General features: G+C 35.3%; 2 protein-coding genes across 3 annotated transcripts; both read right to left on the bottom strand.

Moving 5' to 3' along the window:
- Positions 1 to 2,814: 2,814 nt before the first annotated feature.
- Positions 2,815 to 12,922, bottom strand: LOC129895773 (developmentally-regulated G-protein 2). The gene is made up of 12 exons (XM_055971536.1): positions 12,748 to 12,922; positions 11,878 to 11,962; positions 8,495 to 8,562; positions 8,196 to 8,272; positions 6,332 to 6,512; positions 6,163 to 6,219; positions 5,482 to 5,556; positions 4,974 to 5,093; positions 4,697 to 4,867; positions 4,012 to 4,125; positions 3,631 to 3,801; positions 2,815 to 3,332 (listed from the first exon to the last, which is right to left on the bottom strand). The coding sequence occupies exons 2-12, from the start codon at positions 11,945 to 11,947 to the stop codon at positions 3,234 to 3,236; spliced, it is 1,203 nt and encodes a 400-aa protein (XP_055827511.1). The 5' UTR covers positions 11,948 to 11,962; positions 12,748 to 12,922; the 3' UTR covers positions 2,815 to 3,233.
- Positions 12,923 to 15,534: 2,612 nt separating this feature from the next.
- LOC129894159 (uncharacterized) lies at positions 15,535 to 23,068 on the bottom strand. Of its 2 annotated transcripts, none has more exons than XM_055969702.1 (9): positions 22,743 to 23,068; positions 22,289 to 22,425; positions 20,843 to 21,017; positions 20,621 to 20,682; positions 19,021 to 19,830; positions 18,400 to 18,537; positions 16,518 to 16,802; positions 16,342 to 16,398; positions 15,535 to 15,894 (listed from the first exon to the last, which is right to left on the bottom strand). In XM_055969702.1, the coding sequence occupies exons 2-9, from the start codon at positions 22,394 to 22,396 to the stop codon at positions 15,721 to 15,723; spliced, it is 1,809 nt and encodes a 602-aa protein (XP_055825677.1). In that variant the 5' UTR covers positions 22,397 to 22,425; positions 22,743 to 23,068; the 3' UTR covers positions 15,535 to 15,720. The 2 variants fall into 2 exon arrangements, with proteins under 2 accessions (XP_055825677.1, XP_055825678.1); XM_055969703.1 differs by having other exon boundaries at positions 16,518 to 16,781; positions 22,743 to 23,067.
- Between the last annotated feature and the right edge of the window lie 365 nt (positions 23,069 to 23,433).

The following is a 23,433-nucleotide window of genomic DNA, read 5'->3' as shown; positions in this document are numbered from 1 at the left end:
TTCTATATGTCAGATATTCCTTGGGGAAAAAAAGGCATAACACATACACTCCCAATAAATGATCATTTTCAATTTTGAGAGTGCATATCTAAATATTTTAACTTGATTTTAATTGATAATACTTTTAAAAAACAATTCAATGTGAATCAGTAGAAATGTATAAATTTTATATAATTTTATCACTCATTTTTCATGTAATCAATTTACAGGAAAAATACATAACGAGAAATAAAAATTCACTGAAATAGTAAGCTTTCTAATTTTTTCATCTGAAATATTTACTATTTTTTTTCACACCACTTCAATTAAAATATTAGTGGAAATAACCACCGAATATTTTTTAAAGAAAATTCAATTAGAAAAATTAATTTTTTAATAGTGTAAACACTCTAACTCATCCCCACCATGAACACCTAACTTAACTCATCCCCACCATAAACACCTGACGTTGACGTGATATATATACATATTGAAGGTGTCTAAATGATTATTTTATAAGTTGATATATTTAATTGATATAGTGAATATGAATTGATATGTGTACATTTACGTACTCAAAATTAAAATATATTCATAATTACAGTTTAAGGCTAAGTTAAAATGTATATATCTATGTAAGTACAATACTCATACAATAACACCATGTTCCAAAAATCTTGTAGAGTAATGAATTTAAGTTGGCTACATGTACGTACTCAAAATTAAAATATGAATTGATGTTTTCATCTTATAAGCTGATTTAGATAAATTAAGTCAAACATATTCAATTATTTTTTTGGATTTATTTTAAACACAAAATGAATTTAAGTTGACTAGTCAAACACTCAAAAAAAACAGAAAAACATAATTCGAGGATCATAGTGGTGTATTTCTCGAACTAGGATGATATAGATCTCATTGAGATTTATTTACATCCATTGATCTTTGTGAATATTCCATGAGTTTGTGGAATATTTAAGATGTTAGAATTTAATACCCTTTATATAGGCATGAATTAGGATTTAGGATAGAGTAGTCTTCAACAAATCCTAACTGAAATAAGACTCGTCTTGTAAAGTCATACAAATTTTCGATGTCTACAGTTACTAATTCAAAAAATAGTTTGTAATCAAGTTTCCTTCCATACTAGTAATCGTAATCTTACTCTTGTAGTTTCTTGTTTTTTGATTTCTATTACTATCTTTTATGTTATTTCTTATACTTTGATTACAATACTTATTATTTTATTATAGATATTGTTTCTTCTTTTTCTTTTCTAAAATATTTTGTTATACTATCTTTAGTATTTTGCCGCAGCCTTTTCACTTTTGTTATTTCTTTTTCGAATTTCTTGAGCCGATGATCTACTAGAAATTAACAACCTCAGCTCTCTACCTTCGTAAGATCTACCTACACATTATTTTCTCCGAATTCAACTTTGTGACAATCGGTAAGCTTAGGAAAGTTAAACCCTACTCAAAAATGTAAAAAGGAAAAGTCACTAAGAATAGGGATGGAGACTAGACAAGAATGATTGGACGTTAAGCCACTTCTTCAGCAATCTAAAGTGATCGATCCCCACATATATACTAATGATATTATGATAAAGAATTACCTGACATGCACAAAAGCACTCACCCCCCATAATATAATTACTGAAAAAGAAGAAAGAAATACTCCATTGGTTAGCTTTCTTTGTTCACTGAAAAAGAAGAAAGAAATACTCCATTGGTTAGCTTTCTCTGTTCACTGTTTTCATACACTAAATTTTAGGCGTGAGTTAGGTTAAGCCCCTTTCTTGGACTTGCCGCACTTGCCTGTGTTATGCTACTGTACAAGTTCTATTTTTTGATAAAATATTGGAGAAACAAGAAACTGCAATAAAGTGAAAAACTGTTTTTAAAAATAAATTCTACAAAGAGTTAATTCAAGTTAAAGGATCCATCAGAAACCGTCTCTCCATCTTCACAAGTCAAGGATTTGACTGCCCTTCCCTTTCGAGTAAACTTTGTTATTCAACGACTCACAGTTGGGTTAAACGAAATGACTTCATTCTCGTCGAGGGATGTATGCATAATGTGATGGTCGGCCCATTAACTATTGAGACCCATTTCCATTTCTCAATTTTTAAATGTCAAATGTTTGAATGAGCAATGTAGAGTAGAAACAGAGTTCATTAACCACTTGCTGAAAAACAGCCCTTGTCATGGAGTTTTATGAAGTTTTCGAATTCCAAAGGAGGTGAAACTTCATGATATGTAACTTCTTACCAATTACAAGGGCTAAAAAGTGGCTATTTGTGAATTATCGCAACAGATATTATATTCTGACGCTAATTGTGGCTCAGACTGACTGTTGAATTATAAGAATGCCAAGTTTAACAATGGAAAACTTACATAAATATACAATATTAAGAAAATACTTACCATCTATAGCAATAAAAAAAAAATTCACTGAACACTTACAATACATTTATAATACAGTTTTAATACATATTGCAGAGAACTATTTATAAAACATATATAATACAAGTTTTATAGATAGATAATACATTTATCACATACTTTAATAGATTTATAATACATTATGTCAATTTCTTACTACACAAACATAATATATATTTTAAAACACTTATAATACATTTATATTGTATGCATAATTCACTTTTAATACAAGTGTAGATTTATCATAATATTGCTATGTATTGCTATAAATTGTAATAAATAAAAAATATCACTAAAATCAGTAATTAATTTTTAAAAAGCACTCAATTAATTAATTTTTCCTTTAACAAATCCACCGAAAAGAAATATTTATCCAACCTGCATCAGCATGTAGTACTGAAAATATACTTCTTCAATGATGAACAAACTTGCAGTTACCCAATTCGACTGCAGATAACATGAAGCTAAGATATCCAGTTATTATCGCCTAGACACTTTTTAGGATCAAAGACCAAAACTTTTAATCGCACATTCACAAATGAACAGCAGTAAATATTATCTGGAGTAAAAAAGCATGTCCCCAGATATTTTACACGCTGTAGAGTGTAAGATGATCAAATATAGAATACAACATTGAAATCTTCTAGCCACTTCTGATAAATAGGTTTCACTTCATGAAGTTGAGGAAAGCTCTAGCTAATTCTCATAGTATAGCTCGTTCTTTAATAGTAATACCTGGCACATCAACAATTGGCACATGCATCCTTCCAGATCAGCATATAGAACTAACAGCTCCACTATCTGGGTCAATCAAGTCTTCAATGGAGCCTTCTTTTCACGGTCAGATATACGAGAAGGAGCATTAGAATGTGATTTGAACCGGCCTCTACCTCCTCCATCTTCCTTCTCCTGCATAACATAAAATGTTTGTGAGTATCACACGCATCAACTTTCCTAGTTTGATGGCATTGGCACCAAGCTACACCTCTATACGCATCTTAACCTTAGCTGTCTAACTTCCGCATCTTGGGTGCTTTGATCGATAAGACTACTCATACTTTTGTGACACAAATTCCTATTTAATTAGACTAGAAAGAAGCTTATACACCTGTGAATATGATGGCCGGAAGAAATAGCTTGATATGCCAGAGCTGATAACACCGTTAATGGAGAGCAAATGTGACAAGCATAAGCAGATATCATTTACCTTTTTCTTAACAATCTGAACCACATCTTCATCCTCAAGCATTTGCGCAAGGCCACAATGCTGGGGGTAGTGCCTTGCACTAGTACCCCACACCAACACATACTTCACATCCTTAACAAGACTCCGATGTATGTGATTACAGAAATCTTCTACTGTACAGCCACCTCTATCCTAAAATCATTAACAACAAAGAAAATGCATCAACACAATTTGAGAGAAGTAATGAGCAGGAAATTAATTTTTTCCCTCTGTGGGGGTTCTCAAGTTACTATTTTAACAGGAGACCGTCTCCACCAATCTATGATCAGATGATAAAATTTCTAGAGTAACCAAGCATGGCAAGAGAGAAAATCTTTAAGCATGATGTGCAACATAACATACAGCAGAAAGGACCACAGGATCTGTGAAGTCTGGTTGCTGGCCTTGTGGTTTTGTATAAACTCTGACAAGCCCCATCGCTTCCCACATTTTTGCAAGCAATCTGTCCAGATTCAGCTGTATCATAAAAATAAACGCAGCATTAACTATATAGACAAGGCAGAAAACTTCTGAAGAGCATGTCAGTATGTAGAGATCGTTTGCCCAAACTCAAAAATCAGAAGAAGTGAGCCCGTATTCAAAAGTCATGTCCAAATTCGGCAAAGGAAAACAAAGTAATTTTTTTTTCTGTACCGTCATCAAGATCAAAAAACAAACTTGAAAGTATCTTGGTGACCCTGGGAAAATAAGAGTGTTCTAATTATTTGCAGAAGGATAAACTACAGGTATGAGAGATGTCTCCTTGTCAAACCAAGTCTTGGAAATTCAACAGAGCCACACAAAAGAAAAGACTTCATATACTATCATGAGCTGCAATTGACTTTCCAATAGCGCACCCAAAATACTCAAGTATGTTATTTGTTCTCAGTCCCAATATATGTGTTTGCAAATGTCAAAAACCAATGAATTATGACAATAGTAGCACCTTGCCACAAAATTAGATAGAGCAATGAGCTTTATGGGTCACCAAAACGTGCTGTCTCTCATGTCATCAGCAGTCAAATGAATCTCACAAATATTGAAATACCTTCATGTTGCAGCTGATGACAACGGAGTTTGGCTGTCTGGCTAATCTGTCTACATCATCAATACCAACAACATCTATCTTGTTGTAGACATATATGCACTTCATGTATTTACGATTCCCCTCAATAACATCAATTAGGTCATCAACTGTAGCATCTTCACGAAATAACACCTACAAAGGTGAACAAAAAGACTATAAGGTAGGGACACAAAGCAGAAGAAAAAAAATTCAAACTGTTGATCTTCAATGATAAAATCACCACGTTTTTCTACAATACCTCAGCATTGTGGATCTTGTATTCATGCAGAATTTGATAGCATAGCTTCTCATCCACATGTGTCAGATGCATAGTGCTGTTGAAAGAAATTCCACCAGTCTTTTTCTTCTTGAAGTATATCTGCAACCATTGCACAATTTAAGCTAAGCCCCGACATTAAATCTTATCTATCGGAAGATACACAACCAATGACTGCATGGATTTTAAATACACACTTTAAAGACCACGAAAAGGTCTTTCCTAGACAGAAATATTATGAGAAAGAACATTTTCTAGCTAACTACTGAAGAACACGAAGGAACCTAGATCTATAATAGTGTACCCTGCTATAAGATCATGCAATAATTACGTGGCAGGCTAGTTGTGTGAATAATCAATTAATTATAGAGAAAATCTTCCAGAAACATGTGAAACTCTTTGGAAACAGAAAAACAGATAGAGAATATATATATGCTATCAGAACTAAGAAACCGAACTGCAATACGAATAAAATAGCATAATGGATCACCTGAGGAGGTCGCTTGTTTAATCGCAGGCCCACCGCTTCCAGCTCCTTTGTCAATATTTGTCGATGGCCTTCACTCTGAATATTTAATTAAGAGTCGAGTGAATCAAGGAATAAAGAAAGTAATAACTTAATTCTAAACTTGGTTTAACTAATGAAATAGTGAAATTGTTTGAGATTAACGCTGGAAATGAGAATAGAAACCTAAATGATTCTTTTATCACGTTCCATTTTTTGTGGTTTTGGTACCATTCGTGCCTTCTTTTTTCTGTTTCTTCTCTTTATTACGATCAAAGACCAACACATAGTATGTTTTTTGGGTCATGTACTTTTATGTTGTTTGTGATTTTTTCTGTATTAGTGTGCATGATTATTCTTTAAAGAGGTGAGAGCAAATATAGAGGGATCATCCCCCGGTGTTCACCAGCTGAGAGACGGACTGGCTTCATTTCTTTTAATTATTTGGTTCTTTTTTATGATACTCACCTACAACTCTGGCCGTGCCAACTCCGCCCAAGCTCGACTCTGCTACAAGGATTGAGGTGAGCTCAAAGCATCTTAATTTATTACAGCCTGAGCTTTGGGCAGAGCTAAGGTGCCATTGTAACTAAACGAATATGACCACAAGTGGATAAAAATAATTCCAACAATCACAATTATCAGAAATGAATTATCATCACTTACTTTTGAAGCATCAAGAACCATTAATACAATGTCCGCTGACTTAGAAACAGCAATGACCTGTTCAAAATGACTATTGTTCAGAGGTTGTCATCGCAATCAAGAGCTCCAGCAACTATACAAGTTACAACATACATTGTTTGTCAAATTGCTAAAGCCATCTATAACTTACCTGCCTACCACGCCCCTTGCCTTCAGATGCACCTTCAATGATTCCCGGAAGATCAAGCAATTGAATTTTAGTATCATTGTAATGGATAATACCAGGGATGCAAGTAAGTGTTGTGAACTCATATGATGCTGCTTCAGAATGTGTTCCTGTCAACATTGTAAGGAGCGTAGACTTTCCCACACTATCAAAAAGAAAAACCAAAGAAGGTTAATAGCCTATCTGGACAAGCTTTTGAAATGTCAAAAGTGCTTATTTTTCCCCAAAAAATAAAATAAAGATCACTTATTTTAGATAATGAGGATGTTTGACCAAACTTTTTGGTGAAGAGATAATTCAAAGAGCACTTATTTTACATGTTTTTAAATCTCTCCTTCTTTAATGACAAAACATGTAGGTGCTTCCCGGCTCAAACAGGCGGGGACTTTATATTTGCTTGCAATGCCTCTAGTTCGCCTTTAGTTAGAAGTAGAAGTAGAGGGCGCCGTTTGCCCTACACTTTCAAAGAGACAGAGTGAATTTGCAAGCTCACCTAACCTATTCTAATTTTAAAATCTCAAGTGGATGAATCAGAATCTTGAGAAGAAGAATTGGAATCCATAGTTGTGATGCATTGTTGTGGATCTCGATCCAAAGATTTTTTCTTGATCTAGCTACAAGGATGGGGCAGTATGGAAAGATAAAATGTGGAACCTAAAAGAAATGTAGATAATAAGTTATGTTGCATGATTTCTTTGTGTGTTCTTAAAATTTAGGGCAAGACTTGATGACGAACACCATCAGAGGTCAATGTGGTGGGTACACCACAAAGTTGTACAAGGGGAGGTCGAATTCCAAACCTTTTCTCTCGAGCATACTCATTACCAAAAACTACACGTCACTTTGGGACACAAGCGAATAGCCTCCATGCGTGGCTAAAAGTCAAACCAAAAAAAGAACTCAAAACTCTTTTTTGTAGTTCCACTGAGACTTATTTGGTAGGCATATTCAATTAAGAAGTTAAATCTAAACGTTGTTAAACTAAATTAGAATTACAAAACATAACATGCAAGTTTAGTATCTTCTTTATCTTTTAAAATGATGCCCATATCTTCTTAAAATTAGACAAATTATTACCTGATATAAGTGTTTAACCAATCTTTGAGAGCCAATTTGCTAGTTGATAAATACGTGGCAACTTATTCGCATATTCTTTTTCGCAAGTTAACACTTACAAACACTTTCTAAAAATATTGGCCTAACACAAACTACTACCAAAAGCATTTCTCAAAAGAGTTAACCAAATACAAATTGCTACTCTCTTAAATCACTTTTTTAAGAAAGTAGTTCTGATAAGAAGTACTTCTCCAAATAAGTTAATAGATTGGCCAAACAGACTCGAAGACACCATGGAGCAGGTAGTTAAGGCAAGTGCAAACTAACATTTGCACCTCATTACCAATTAGGATAAGTTAATATGTCTTACATTAAAAGCATGCCCAGTTCCCTCGCCTAAAAATATCACAAATTGGAGAATTAGTCATAGTTAAATGATGCGGATCAACCTTCTGCTGTAACTACCAAACTGGCCGCACATAAAATGTCACTGAAAGTCACCAAGATTCCGACTAAGTTAACACTATTTATATGTTCTTCCATGCCAAATCTCATGTCAAAGAGCATCAGCATCTTAAGTTAATAACGTTAAATATATCAAGACCTAATATGGAAATCAAAAACTATAAGAAATGATCAAAAGCAATTAATGATTTAATTACATAACATATCCAGAACTATGAGTATATCAAATGCTTTGGAAATTGTTCTGCCTGACGAGAATTAAAGTTTTATGACTGGCCAAAAAACACGAAAAAGGGAAATAACAAACCTTGGGAATCCTATTAGTGCAACACGTCCATGACCAAATTTCGTAACTTCAAAACCTTCTCCAGCACCACTAGAACCCTGTTTCACGGGCATAATCAGGAAGTTATTACTCGGTCTATCAGAAAAAAGACAAGAACACGAGAAAAGGTGGCCACCAGTTGAAAAAAAATAATTACAGTGCAACTATTTTTTGTTGATGTGGTAATATAGCACACAATTATATCATGGGAACTCCATGAGACTAAGATAACAGGAAATTGGACCCTACAAATTAACAGTTGAAATACCAAAAAGACATACTTTGGGGGGCTCCAACAATTGTGTCCTCAGCTTTGCTATCTTAGCCTTCAGCTGACCCAAATGATATTCTGCATCAGATAGTTGAAGTCGATTATTAAGCTTCTGATTTTGAGGGGGAAAGCTCAATAAACAGAAAGGTGTTCACAAAAGATCCTCAATCACAAAGGAATTAAGAGCATAAGAATGAATCTCCAAGGGACTCCAAAAAATGTTACACCCGGTAAAATTACCAAAATACCCCTAGGTAAAGAACGCTCGCATGACGCATCATCCTTAACTTTTTCGGTCAATCTGAGGCCGGAATATCGATCAGGGGGAAAATCATATGGAAAAGAGATCTCGATTAAATTTTAGACCAACTGAATCAAAAGATAAAATTTTGGAGTGAAGTGACGGAAAACAGAGGAGTAGGCGACAAGTCTGAGCAGCGTACCTGCCGCGGACTTGCACTTAATTTTATCCTAGTTATTTTCTATGGGATTAAAATTCGATCGGAAAAATTTTCGGAAAAAAATGAACTATGAGGGAACAAGTCCGCGTCGCGCACTTTTTCTCCCATAGGACAAGTTTTTTGCACGTTTTTATTTTTAAGGAGAGGCATTCCGTTCTTTTCTCCATCCCTCCTATACTTAACCCACGACTGATATAGGTTGTTTTCAACCTTAAAAGACTTTCTAAACATTCCTAAGTCCATTCTATGCATTCTAACGAGAGACCTAGGGCTAAGGAGTGGAGAAGAGGCTAGGGTTCAAAAGATTTAAGCAATTTCTTGTCAGATTGATTCGTCTTCATCCAGATATGTAAAGCTAAACTAAAGCATGAACTTTGTTCTTCCATGTGCCCTATGATTGTGATAGGTTGATTTGGGAATGAATTGAGTCCCTATGATAGTGTTCCTTGAGAATTTCGTTAAAGTAACATATTTTTACATGATATTGCGTAAGTGATGTTTTTCTACGAACTTGTTTCTTGAACAAATGATTTAAAACTATTTTACTTCATAAACTCTCATCATATTTTGACTAATATTGGATGTATATGTCTAAGAATGGAGTCTAGAGCCTTGAACTTGTGAATGCATGATTGTGATTGGGATGTAAGCATGATGATAGTCTTGATGAAACTTGATAATCCTTTGTATCTTCATAATTGAACTCAAATGAATGGTCTCAACTGAATGTTGTCATAAATGATTGTCAAAAACTATTCTTAAATAAATGATTGGGAATGATTGTATAATTGATTGGTTGAAAAGATTGATCGGATAGAACTGATGAACTGATAAGAGTCCATATGAGACTTATTGATTGATTTGATTGGAATTGATTGTCTTATGAGCATTGAGTCTTGGGAGGAGTATTGAGCACCGAATTGGGTAAGAGTATAGTCACTACTCGAATCCCATGAACTACGTAGCCTGCATAGGATGGAGGGTTAAACCTCTTAAGTCCCAAAATGATGGACTTTGATAGTTTGTGGATCCAATGATAGTGATTTGTCCCTTACACTGGCAAAGTATTGGATGGGTGTGGCAATAACATTGCTTCATTGTAGATCACTGGCTCATAGGTGATGGTTATCAGTTAGAGAAACTCTCAATTAGGAGATGATCTTGCCTGATATGATTGTTTGATTGACATTGTGGATGATTGAATCGATTTGAAAAAGTTTCGCTATATTCTAAATTTGCATATTTTTTGAGTTGAGTCCTTTGAGTTATTTGATGAGATTGAGGTAAGTGTTGCTGATTGTTTCTCCTTCTTGCTATTTTACATACTCGTACATTTCATGTACTGACATTTTTTAGCCTGCATTGTTTCATGATGCAAATACAGGTGCTAGAGCCTGCATTGTTTCTCCTTCTTTGCTTTGCGGAGGGATCATATTTATTTCATCTTTATTTTTAGTAATTTCTTTTGGATAGCCATGAACTTGTCATTAGCTCCATCTGGATAGTGATAAAGGCTTCATAGATGGATAGTGATGATATTGAGTCTTTGTCATGGTTTTCATACTATTTCTTTGAGTTGAAGTTAAGTTGAGATTGGATTTAAGTTGCTTTATACTTCTTCGAATTGTCGAGTTGGTTAGCCCATCCGAATGTCTTTTAGATTTGTATTGAGTCTTCCGCTAAGTGCATGAGTAAATGAATGAATAGATGTGTGATTGGACCAGGTGGCTCGCTTGGGGACCAACAAAGGTCTTCGAGCGTCTACCACACCTAGGGTACCTTTTCGGGGGTGACAAAAAATTTAGCAAATAATTTTCTTTTGAGTATAAGTTATATGCTTTTTTTCAGTGTAAAAAATATTTGCACCATCATGTTAGTAAGAAAGCAACGACAAGTGCTTCTTGATACAAACATCAATTTATAACCTTAAAGAAATAGAAAGCAACCTTCTGTAATTGGTAAATATATATTTGTAAAAAATTTGAGCGTACTCTTCACTTTTGATGCCATACCCGTATCGGATTTTCTCAAAATACACTATTTTTGGAGAATCCGACACGCTCCTGTTGGCATTTTTGAAGAATCCTAGCAACATAGCTTGCGACGCCCCTGACGAAGGACGGGCTGATGAGGACGAGTCAAGCAGAACTGGCAGGCCTTCTAGGTTGGCATTCTTCGGAAGATAAGGTGCACATTACACCTAGGGTGAATCCCACAGAGAGGAAAGTGAAGAGTTTTATAAAGCATAACTCTAAGTTTACATGGTACGCGCACTTTTGGGGCTTGATGTGACGTAGCCCATAAAGACAAATTTCTGCCGGCTAGGCCCATAACGAACCATAAGTGCCATGGACTTGGGTCCTGACAATACTTACTAGTGTAAGAAAATCTTTACATTGTCCTACCATATAGCTTAAGCTCTTTTCTTTTATGTATATGACCAAAAATGTAACAAATAGTTGAACCATAAACAAATATAATCCTGTGCTAGATGGAAAGGGTGCTCTTATTTTTACAGCATTCCTTCTTTGAAATCTCATTTCTGAATTTTGAATATCCAGTGGTGCCCCAATGAAGATGATGGTCTCCTTTATAGGACTAAAATCCCTCTATTCTCCAATGTAGAGCAGATCCTCAGGTGCCCCAATGAAGATGATGGTCTCCTTTATAGGACTAAAATCCCTCTATTCTCCAATGTAGAGCAGATCCTCAGTTGGCTTTCTGAGTGTGTATGTTGATTAACGTGCACTAGGACTGAGAGGCAATGAGGATTCATTGATGGTGGTGCCTAATAGGGCTTTAGTAACAGTAATACCAGTTCTTGTCTGACTAATAGCTTAAACTTAAAGTGAAACTACATTCTAAGCCAGTAGTATAAGGCACAACCTATACGTAGGCATAAAGGCTTTAGTGATGTGACTATGGAAGTTACCAGTTGCTTTATTTTTCTGGGTACGAGCCATCTCGGCTTCAATTTCTTTGATCCTCTCTACGATCCCCATGGTTCTCTAGTTTATCTGCACAAAACATATAGACGAGAAAAGTTCAAGTTCAGTCCAACAAACAGTCCCATGACAAAAGAGATGTTCAAGGAAAGTACATGCAAACAACTATTCTTTCAAGAAAAGAAAGAACATTGCTGTAAAAAGACAGACAAGCAGGCAGAGTAATATCAGAGGAAAATGTTATTAGAAATGGTTGCCTATGCTATAATGAGCTAAATCTAGAGCTCTCATTATAAGCCGGAAAAGTTCAAAAAGAATTCCACGGACACAGGTTGGGAATTAATGGGACTCGTTAATGTTTTACTAACTTCCATTTCAAACCGCCAAGTAGAAAATATTTCAACACGAAGAGTGAGCATAAAGTGTATAAACATATCATACAAATGGATAAAAGAAATCAAACAATAGGCAATAGTAATGGAGTATCAAACAATGAGGCCACTCTAGTAGATATAGATTGGATTTACTGGGGGCAAGTAAAAGCAGAAATTAGCCAATATGCAACAAACAAAAAATGAGGTGTGCGATTAATATTCTTGATACTCAAATGTATAGAGTAATTAGAGATGTTAACTATCAAATAATCTAACTTACTAATATTACCCTATGAGCTCATTGGGATTGGATTTGACCTTCTTTTTTTTTAATAAATTCCACTTAGCTAGAGAAGCTCAATTCAGAATACGAGACGTTATGCTTAATCAATGCGTGATTCAGCAGAATATTTAACAAAGAGAAACAACAGGAATGGAATTGTGCATAAATAAAACAGATTTATGAACTTAAACAGCTCTTACTTCTAACCCCGCAACTCAATCGAGATTCCGGTGACCGGCCACTGGACTCTGCTTCGCCGCCGATAGTGTGAGTTGGAAGAAAAAGAAGATAGCAGAAGAAGAACAGCGGTCGCCGAGGAGGAGTAGAAGTAGGAGGAGGGTTCAGAATGAAGAATACCTCAACTTAGAGCCCTGATTTTTAAATTTCAACTTTATACACTCGTATTTCGTGAAGGTAAGAAATATTACATAATTATGTTTTTTATTCAAAGAAATACAGACAAACTAATTGATAATGTAGTAATTATAGTAATTGAATCACGTTGTTGTATATTATTAAAACATATTATTAGGGTTTTTGATTCCCGAATAAATTATTTTAAAATTATAATTTTTAAACTAATTTAATTCCAAATTTGATGGGATAAAGTGGAACATCCAGGAGTATACTTAAAATAAAATCTATGTAGTGTTTGATTGATGATGTACAAATTTTAACTCAGTTTTAATCCCAAATATTTTACCTCATCGCACTAACCAAACGAATACAACACGTAAATTTTATATTTTGAAAATATACTGTGCACATATATACTGGTATTTTATAAATATTTTTCCTAAATGTGTATGAAATACATATATATATTTTCACATTATTTGTTTTTAACTCCCCGGACACGCTTTTAAAATGAAATACGTACAATAGTGAAATTTTATTCTAAACAACAATTTATAACTTCACATCACCTTGCGATTTTTTGATTGTGATGGATGAGCTGACACGGTCTATTCAGGAGGAGGTTCCATGGTGTAAGTTATTTGCGGATGATATAGTTTTGATTGATGAAACTCATAACAAAGTTAATGATAGGTTTGAGGTTTGGAGACAAACTCTGGAGTCCAAAGGGTTCAAATTAAGCAGAACCAAGAAAGAGTATTTGAAGTGCAAATTCACTATTGTGATGGATGAAGAGGGCATGAAAGTGAGGCTTGTCACTCAACCTATACCCAAAAAGAAAGCTTTAAGTATCTTAGATCCGTCATCCAGATTAGTGGGATATTGACGATGATGTCACGCATCGTATTGGGGTAGCATGGACGAAATGGAGGCTTGCCTCTAGAGTCCTGTGTGATAAGAAGGCACCACCCAAACTTAAAGGTAAGTTCTACAAAATGGTGGTTGTTAGGTCATCGTTACTATATGATGTGGAGTGCTGGCCAGTCAAGAACTCTCATGTCAGAAGATGCATGTTGAGGAGATGAGGATGTTGAGATAGTTGTGTGGACATACTAGAATTGATAAAATTAGGAACGAGGTTATTCGGGAGAAGGCGAGAGTGGCCTCTATGGCAGACAAGATGAGAGAAGCGAGACTGAGATGGTTTGAGCACGTGCAGAGGAGGTGTGTCCACGCCCAATTAGAAGGTGTGAACGGTTGAATTTAGGGGCTATGCGGAGGGGTAGGGGTAGACCAAAAAAATATTTGGCAGAGGTGATTAGACAGAATATGCCACAACTTCGTATTACCGAGTACATGACCTTAAACAAGGAGTGGAGATCGCGTATTAGGGTAGAAGGTTAGTAAGGATAGAAGGCTAGCAGGGGTAGAATATTTGTCTTGCCCTGTGATGGTTTAGGGTTGGTCTTAGGTCTAAGCATGCCATTATAACTGTGTTGTTATTGCCCTTGATTATCCCATTATCTTGATATTGGTATTGTGTTTGTCTTATAGAATTTGCATCTTCTTTCATTTCAACTGTTATGATATATATATTATACTGTGATTCTCTCTTTCTTGAAACTTTCGAAAACAGCATCTCTATCTCCATTAGATAGTGATAAGGTCTAAGTATGGTCTGCGTACACTCTACCCTTTCCAGACCCCACTTGTGGAATTTCACTGGGTATATTGTTGTTGTTTATATACTCCCTTTACAAAATTTTAGATTTATATTCTACATCTACCATATATTTTCAATGCATATATTTAATTAAAAATATGATGAAGAAATCTTACATTTTTTCCTCCAACTCACTCATGCACATTTATTAGTGGGTGGATAGGGGCGTCAATTGTACTTTTCTTTTCAAGTATCCAAACCAACTTGGAACACCTTCCAAACTTTTTGATCGGATATAGAGGTTAAGCTGTATTTGCTAGCTCAATTGTACGTAATATTACTAATACTAAATGACTGTAAATGAACGAGACAATCTCATGAAGATCCACATAGTATGACTACCTAATGTACATTCGAACTGAAATATTCTGATGATCCATCTGATAAAAGAGTGACGACTACCCGAGATGGATGAATTTATTTCATTGTGCAAGAGATACTCACATTTTATCCTCCCCAGACCCTGTATGTCTATGTACACTTTACACTAGGTATGTTACTGTTGAGACTACACTTCATCACTGAGAGCCTGAACATCATCAGTGTAGTAGTTGTTGATAAAGATGTACCCAGTATCTTGTTACATATGTCAAACTAATGGAAAAGCACATCCTTTTTACATGGTAGATCAAATCAACAACTACATCTCGATCCCAAACAAGTGGTGGTCCGCTGTATAAATCTTCACTGCTTCATTCAAGTTCAACTTATGCCTCATGGTATATCAAATGGCTGCTTTAAAATGGGGGTTGAACCACCAAGAATTCACGGGCATGGTATATGGGGAAGGAAATGTGAGCTGGGATATGAACAGTCTTCAACGTTAAATTAAAAATATGCTGGCTGGGATATGACCAACTAGAACAATTTAAGCAGGAATAGCAGTCTTACTAGCTGTTTTCCGATGTGGGAAGGAAAATAAAGCTGCTCTTGACTTCACGACCTTGAATTAAAAGCTACTAAGGTGTGTACAAAAGATTAAAATCACACAAAAAGTAGCATTAGCACATACACGAAATATAATGGTTAGTGAGCTGTTTGCCAATCACCATCGGGCTTATTCCAAAAAAACAAACCTTTTATGATGTTGAAATTACAGGAATCCAGACCTAGCTTCATGTACACGTCTATCACTACTACTATGTCCACTTGACTTGCATGTACTGAGAACTGGTGGGACCTGACCTTGCATATCAGCAAGCTCTCTCACACGCGAGAGAATTGGAGCAGGGATCGGAACTGAAGCCTGTTTCCGGGAATTCAGAATCTGTACCATCACAAATATGACGTTAAGAAGGTAAAATCAGTCTCATAGCTTCCACAAAATGGGTGGGGGGGAAAATGATGCTCAGACTGTTAACAAATACAGAAACATACCCACCAGCTCCCCCCCCCCCCCCCACTTTCTGTGACTTTACAAAATAAATGGAAAAAAGAAAAAAAAACTTTACGAGTCAAACACATGTTGTTTAAAAATGCAGTTGTTGTCTAATATAGTAAAATACTATTACTAATTCCTTTTGATGAGTACTAACTATATCAACATCCTCTAGCATGCCATGCCTCCCTCATCATATCATACTATGTATATCACCACTTTCTACTGAAACAGAGTGAATGTCTGAAGCCGTCTTATAGTTGAAAGAAGTCTTGATAAAATCATCAAGAACAATGAAGCAACATGCATAATAATAACAATTAAAATAATGCTAACCCCTTTTTCTGCAGGCAACTGCACAAAACTAGCTTTCAGCAGATTTCTCCACTTGTCCTGAAAATACATAGATAATTTGCAGCATTACATCACATGTACAAAAAATAGTCCTGAACTAATTTATTCCCAATGAATTCCAATTACTAGATTCTACCAAAAGCACATATAATACCAACCTTCAGGTCCACTGAAGTTCGATAAGGGCAAGATGCAAAAGCAACCCGCTTTATCTCAGACCATCTACCAGCACCATACCTGGCTACACCTTCCACTAGCTTAACAACCTCATTGATAGTCCAAGGTCGATGATGTTTTCTCCTCGTTCCTCCTTTTTGGGTGGGTACAGTCACCACATTATCATCTGAATTGTCCTCAGAACAGTCATTCAGCTCTACATCATTCTCTAGCTCAACAATTTTCATCCCACTGTAATGCTCGTCCTTTTCACAAGCAGCAATAAGCTAGAAATCAAAAGGAGTTCCACAATGCATCTTCATCAATTTGAGAGGGAGAAAAGGAAAATAGAGTCTCACCAACAAAAATATATCCAATAAAATTTTAAATCACTATGCGAGGATGAGACTAAATTGACAACAAAAGTACATTTGAGCCAGAGGTTGGGTACCATGTAGATTGAAAAACAAAATAAAGAAGGAAATGGTTCTGACTGTCCAATGGTTGAACCACATTTGCATCAGTACAAATCTTACAAAAGCACGAGAAAAAGAGAACCAATTTGACCCAAACTAAAGTGGGTGGCAATATCTCTCTCCACGCAACATGTAATCAATACAAATAAGTTTTGGTCTGACTTTCCAGTTCCAAAACTTTCCATTATAAGAAAACAGAATTACGTTAGACCAATTACTAATTCTCTTTTCAATAAAAGAGACTCTAAGTTCAAAGTGGCTTAAAATGAAAACTGAACCTGGTTCATGCCCAGTTTGAACTTTTTGTCCTTGAAATGCAGAAATCGCTGCAGCAAATAACTTCAAAGATAGAAAGTTCAACTAATTGATGCCTTGTCATGCGATTTCAAGCAGTAAAAGAATTAAATTGTTGCGCAAATTCTAAAAAAAAAGGGGAGTAAACATAATTCACAATTGTGAGATGGAAAAAATTCAAATAGTCTGGACTCTTTTTCTTCATTATAAGGGGTTGTTTCTTTTATATTGTTTTATTTTTTATGACGGTGTCAAGGCCAACTTACGCACACCTCAATTATTCTACCAGGTACCTACTACCTCCCACTACCACATGCACCAGGTAATTCTAACCACCAAGGCTTAGGCATAAATCAGCTAATGCTTTTTTAGCTTCGGCTGGGACTTACTTGAATCTAAGATCTCAAGGTTAGAAAAGAGTAAGGGGTTGTAATCCAAAAGGTAATGCAATAAAGATGACAATCCTGTTGAACAACACCGTGAGACATTATCAGGAATAGTGACAATGTGTAATGAAAGAATACAAACCAGAAGAAACTAAAAGAGTTACAAGCAAGAGGGAGAAATACATGAAATAATTATTTTTATAATTTTTTTCTGTAGGTAATTTTTTTTCTTACGAATAATCTCTCAAACAGTAAGTTAAAATCACAAAGGTATTACAACTAATAATATAAACTCATGAAACAGCTAAAAATGGGATTTAATGATAGAGAAGGAAAATAAACACAACCATTCAAAATTATAAAGGGAATACGGACTTACAAAGAACCTTTAAATTAGTCCATATCCCAAACAGATAGACTTGCTTTCTTTTTCGAAGATAAAATTGACCAGTTATCAAAATAAAGTCGAGAATGGTTAAATTTGTATTTTGGAAATAATTTTAGATATCTAAGAGAGTATTTTAAGGAATTTCAATTTTAAAATGACACAAAAAAAACATTTAAAGACTGAATGATAGATCAACACTTCCACCACCAGGAAAGAAAATGGACGATCATTTGGGTTAAAGGGAGCAATATTTAACTTAAGTAATATTGTAAGTCATTTGAAAAAATCAAGCGCAAACAGAATTCAGAGGCAACCAGTAGAAAAGGGAAGTTCTATTTACAGGCTGTTGAGTCCACCCAGGAGATGAGCGGGGCTTGATCAGGTCATTATTTCTCTTATCATCATCTTGTGGCCCAGATACGTCAAAAGCACTCCTTACTTGTCTGGTTGCTATGTCCATACCACTGGGCTGAAGTTTCTGCAATATTTAACTTGAAGTACATCAATAACCCAGAGGAACAAAAATAAAATTTCTATCAGCCATAGTAGTACATGACATTGGAGCTGAAATTCAAAGTCTAAAAATACATAATTTAATTTGAAAGTTCAATGATTCAAATTGATATAGGCATTATGAATTCATTGAGAAAAACACACACACTCTCTGACATGTACATAGTGCGTTGGAAATACAAACGGAGAATTATCTGACAAATGCACTTCAAACTGAAACTAAATAATCTATGCAAGGAAGAAGAGTATAGAAAAATTGCAAGCAATCCAAGTAACCCAAAAGTTTCATTCACGTGGATAGGGAGTGCAAAGTCATGTCTATATGCAAGTTTTGGTATGTTTTATACTCAGAGAAACAATTATAAATTATAAGTCCTTATATACAAATACATGCGAGGAATGAGCCATGTAAGCATTCACATGTCTATATTTAAGATATTTATATTACCAAAAGAGGCATGAAGTTCTCACGCGGACGGCTCCTTCGAATCCGAGAAACAAACGGAATTTGAACCCCAGAACCTCCCAGAGAATCCTGCCTGGTGACCAGAGGTCTTGCATTCAACCTCATATTATTGGTGGGCCTCATATGAGTTTCTGGACATGCAAATCGGTATCTGGAGATTTTATCTGGTGATGCTAACTTTTCACTGGTTTCCCTAGATTCTATTTCTGAAAGTTCTTCTATATATCTTTTTGTTGGTTTGCGAGCTCTTTTGGCTGTTATCTGCTCTGTGTACAGATCTTTAGTAACATTACAACTTTCAAAGGCTGAACTGGAAACATCTGCACCAGAAAGATCAGCATCATCATTTATTCTGTTATCATGATCACCTAATGACCCTCTAGAGTCTGAAATTGCCACTCCATCTTCAGAATCTGCAGAAATTCTGCTCTTTACACGATTACATATTTGTTCTTCACCTTTTTTCACCACTACATTATCTCTTATTATGAAAGTAGTGCATGAAAAATCACACGAATTAGTTAGACCCATGGTAATCCTCCTCTTAAGCCACTGTTTGTCCTTGACAGAAGTTTCCCTTCCAAAAGTTGCTTTAAAAGTTTCCTGAAGTTCTTTAACTGTTAGGTCATCTAAACATATCTTTCCCTCCAACTTTGAAAAGTCTGGCTTCCAACTAGAACCAGCAGCAGAGGTTGATGGTGTATCCTCATTTGGTGCATCCTGGGAATGGGAGCATACATCGGTCCTCACAGATTGGTCAATACCGCTGAGTTCTGAGAAAGGAACAACCACCTGAAAGTTTATTCCAGTCTAAATCAGTCGAAGACAACTAATAAGCCGCAATACAGTCAATACAAACATTAGTAGAAGTGAAACAAAGTATACAAAAACCATAATGTACTTCTTTTGACTCTCTTATGTCACACAAAAGAGAAACACTAAACAAGATACAACAACTAACTCTAATAGGTGAATGATTCACAAGTGAAAAATTGCAGTTGACCACAAAGAAAAAAATTGTCGACACTGTGCCATGACAAATAAGTTGAGCCAAACTAGTTTATGCCGGAGATATGAATCCTCTGAATCAATTCCGCTTAATTAAGGCTCATTTCAGCCGATGTTAAGCACGCCTACGTGAGTAGCAACATTTTGTTCCTTCACAGCAACCCTCCTCTATTTTTGAAACTGCTGTAACAATCTTTAATATGATAGTCAGCATACTGAAACCCCCCTCCTTTATCTAACACAAGAATTTCATACTAAAAAATTACTCTCTCTATCTTTTTGTTCTATTTTATATGGCACTCTTTCTATTTCAATTTATTCCAAAAAGAATGTCTGATTTCTAAACTTGAAAACAATTTAACTTTTAACTTCTCATTTTACCTTTAATGACATGCTTTTATAACCACATAAATGTTATAGCATGTTTAAGACAACAAGATCAAAAAATCGTTCTTCCTTTCTACTCCATACCCAGTCAAATGCCGCCACACAAAAAATGAAACTAAGGAAGTAAGAAAAACGCCCTAGATTAAGGAGATGTAGAAAGCAAAGCTGAAGAGTGCAACTTACATACCTTTTCAGGAGCATCTATTTTTCCCAAGTCAGGCACTGGGTCAACTAACACATTCGACTTTTCTGCACCAACAACGGGGTTTTCAGACTCTAATTTACAAGAAAATAATTCTCATTGAGGAAAAAGACAAAAAGAACCACCCTTTACCTCCAATAATTTGAAGTAAAAATAGTCACAAATTAATTTGAAGACAGATAAATTATTTAAAATCTAGTTCTAAACCTTCTGGAACTTGTAATGAATTTCTCTCCAGAAGAAATCCTTCAGTTATGCAGGATTCTGAAATCTGTCTGGTATCTGGAACAAGCTTGGGTTCACACTTATCATCTTCAAGCAAGTCCTCAACCACCATAATTTCATCCTGAGTTGCCGGGACTAATCTCCCATCGCCATCAACCTACACAGTTGGTAATGACCATCAATTACTCTCTAAAACCACAACAAACTTGGTTCTCCGGCTATAAGTTGAATGTGTGATTTACCTTTACAACTTGGGAAACAAATTCTGGAAGGAGATTTGGAGGAAAAGTATAATCCTCCAAATAGAATTCTAACAAATATTGACACAAGTATGGCATTACACTTAAAAGTCACTGGGAGTGGTAAAATAGGACCAATTAAAAAAAAGCATTTTAAGGAAAAGAAATGTCAACCACAAAACAAAAGGAAACATATAAGGTGTTGTAGAAAGCAAACACCTTACTAGAACTACCTTCTGGAAAATCCAAAACTTGTATTCTATTTCCGACAAGATTGAGGATGGAAACCAAAAATCAATATGATGACCCTTACAAAGAAAATAGTTCTTTGTCGCCTAAAAATAGGGGGATACAAATAGAAGGGAGATCGTGATGCTAATTACTCCCTCCGTCCCAATTTAAGTGTCTAACTTTTCTTTTTGGTATGTCCCAAAAAGAGTGTCTCTTTCTATATTTAGTAAGTTTTTCAATTCCAACATGGCAAATTTAAAACCACATGATTTAAAGGACTACACACATCTTTAATTTTAAGACCACAAGATTCAAAAGTCTCCCTTTATTTCTTAAACTATGTTCCTACTCAAACTAAGACACTTAAATCTGGCTGGAGGGCGTACTATAGCGTGAGCTCAAGGGATATTTCTTTCTAGTTAGTCTATACCTAGAGCTATTCAATGAACATATGATCTAAAAACCTGGGAGCTAACATCAGCGCTCTAAGTAATCACCTAAAATTTTCTAAAGTGACTATCTCACCACCAACACCTTCCCATTTGAGAAGCCTGATATAATTCACTTTCACCTCTCCTTGCCTGCGGACTAAGATTTAGCTGCTTTTCTATCACCAAGTACAAATCATGAACTTACTTTCATCTTGTTTATCAAGATAGAAACAAATGATCCATATCAATATTTTTCTAATCATGAACTTTCTTTCATTATTTGGCCGAATGAAGAAAAAAGATCAGGTTATTGACAAAGAAGCTAAAACCGCAAGTAAAATATATACACTTGTTCCATATTGAGGAAGCAAACTATCCAACCATTCGCCGATCACTAGCAACTTAGATCTTTCCATAAAGTGCAGAAACTTAACACAAGTATATACCCTAGTATTACGTTCACGATGATGCTAGACCGATAAACTGACAAATTTCAATTACTGTATTTACAGAAACACAAGTCATACCCGGACAAGCTGGTAAACAATAGGATGAGCAATCTCCTTCTCCAAGGCCTTGATGGTGTTTGTTACCGGAAGAACACTATCCTCAATTTTGGCTTCACTTGCCTCCATTGCAAATGCATAATATGCAACTTGAATTTCTGAAACACACAAATTTGACTATTTACAACAACAACATACCCAATGACATCCCACAAGCGTGATCTCGCGAGGGTAAAGTGAACACAAACCTTAGACTTACCTGGTGGAGGCAAAGAGGCTGTGTTTCAAGAGGACCTTACACAAATTTGACTATTTCGGAAAGAGAATTTAATACCAATGAGGTCTACAAATCAAAACCTAGGGTACATGCAGAACAAAAATACACCCAATTGCAGCAATATCGGAAGAATAATTAATTAACTTTTAACTAAATTTCATCAGAATCAACAAATACTGGAATTGAAATTGAACTCACCATATGGGAATTCCACAAGACCAGTCACATCATTCTTCCCAGCTGAAATTCAAAATTTTAATAATAGCGCGAGTAAGGGTGAAAAACAGAAGGAGAAAGACGTGAATCGAAGAACCAAAATGATTGTCTAATAATCGAATCAAGAAATATATTATTATTCTTTGTGATTTGGCAGAGAGAAATGGTTTTTGAAATTTGGAATCAAGAAATTAACCTAAAGTATTTTTCTTGCTTTGGGAAATTGCTTTTCCAGGACGCTCGAAAAGCTCCGGAACCGAAAAATAATTTTGTTAGGAAAGAAAGTGTGACGCCCAAGAGCGCGTGAAGTCCGACTTCTCAGTGTGTAAAGCGTGAATGAGAGAATGAATTGACAACTATCAGCCCCATGCCGAGGTAATTGGGCTTTTATTTCTTTTTCAGAATGGGAAAATACCATTGGAGTTATGTAACCTGTTTGAATTGATTTATTTTTAATCAGTTATAAGTTAAAAATTGCTTATAAATTGAAGTTGTTTTCAATTTATAAACTGTTTAAAATAAGATCATTCAAATAAATTCAACTATTTATTGGGATTTATTTTAAGCACAAAATGACTTTAAGTTGGTTAATCAAACACTCAAAAAAAAACTGAAAACAACTTATAAGCAGTTTAAAAGTCAATCCAAACATCCTCCTGAAAGAGATAGCTGG

The sequence above is a fragment of the Solanum dulcamara genome, chromosome 7 (genome assembly GCF_947179165.1).
Source record: "Solanum dulcamara chromosome 7, daSolDulc1.2, whole genome shotgun sequence".
NCBI classification, from domain to species: Eukaryota; Viridiplantae; Streptophyta; class Magnoliopsida; order Solanales; family Solanaceae; genus Solanum; species Solanum dulcamara.
This window is presented reverse-complemented; position numbering and strand designations above follow the sequence as displayed.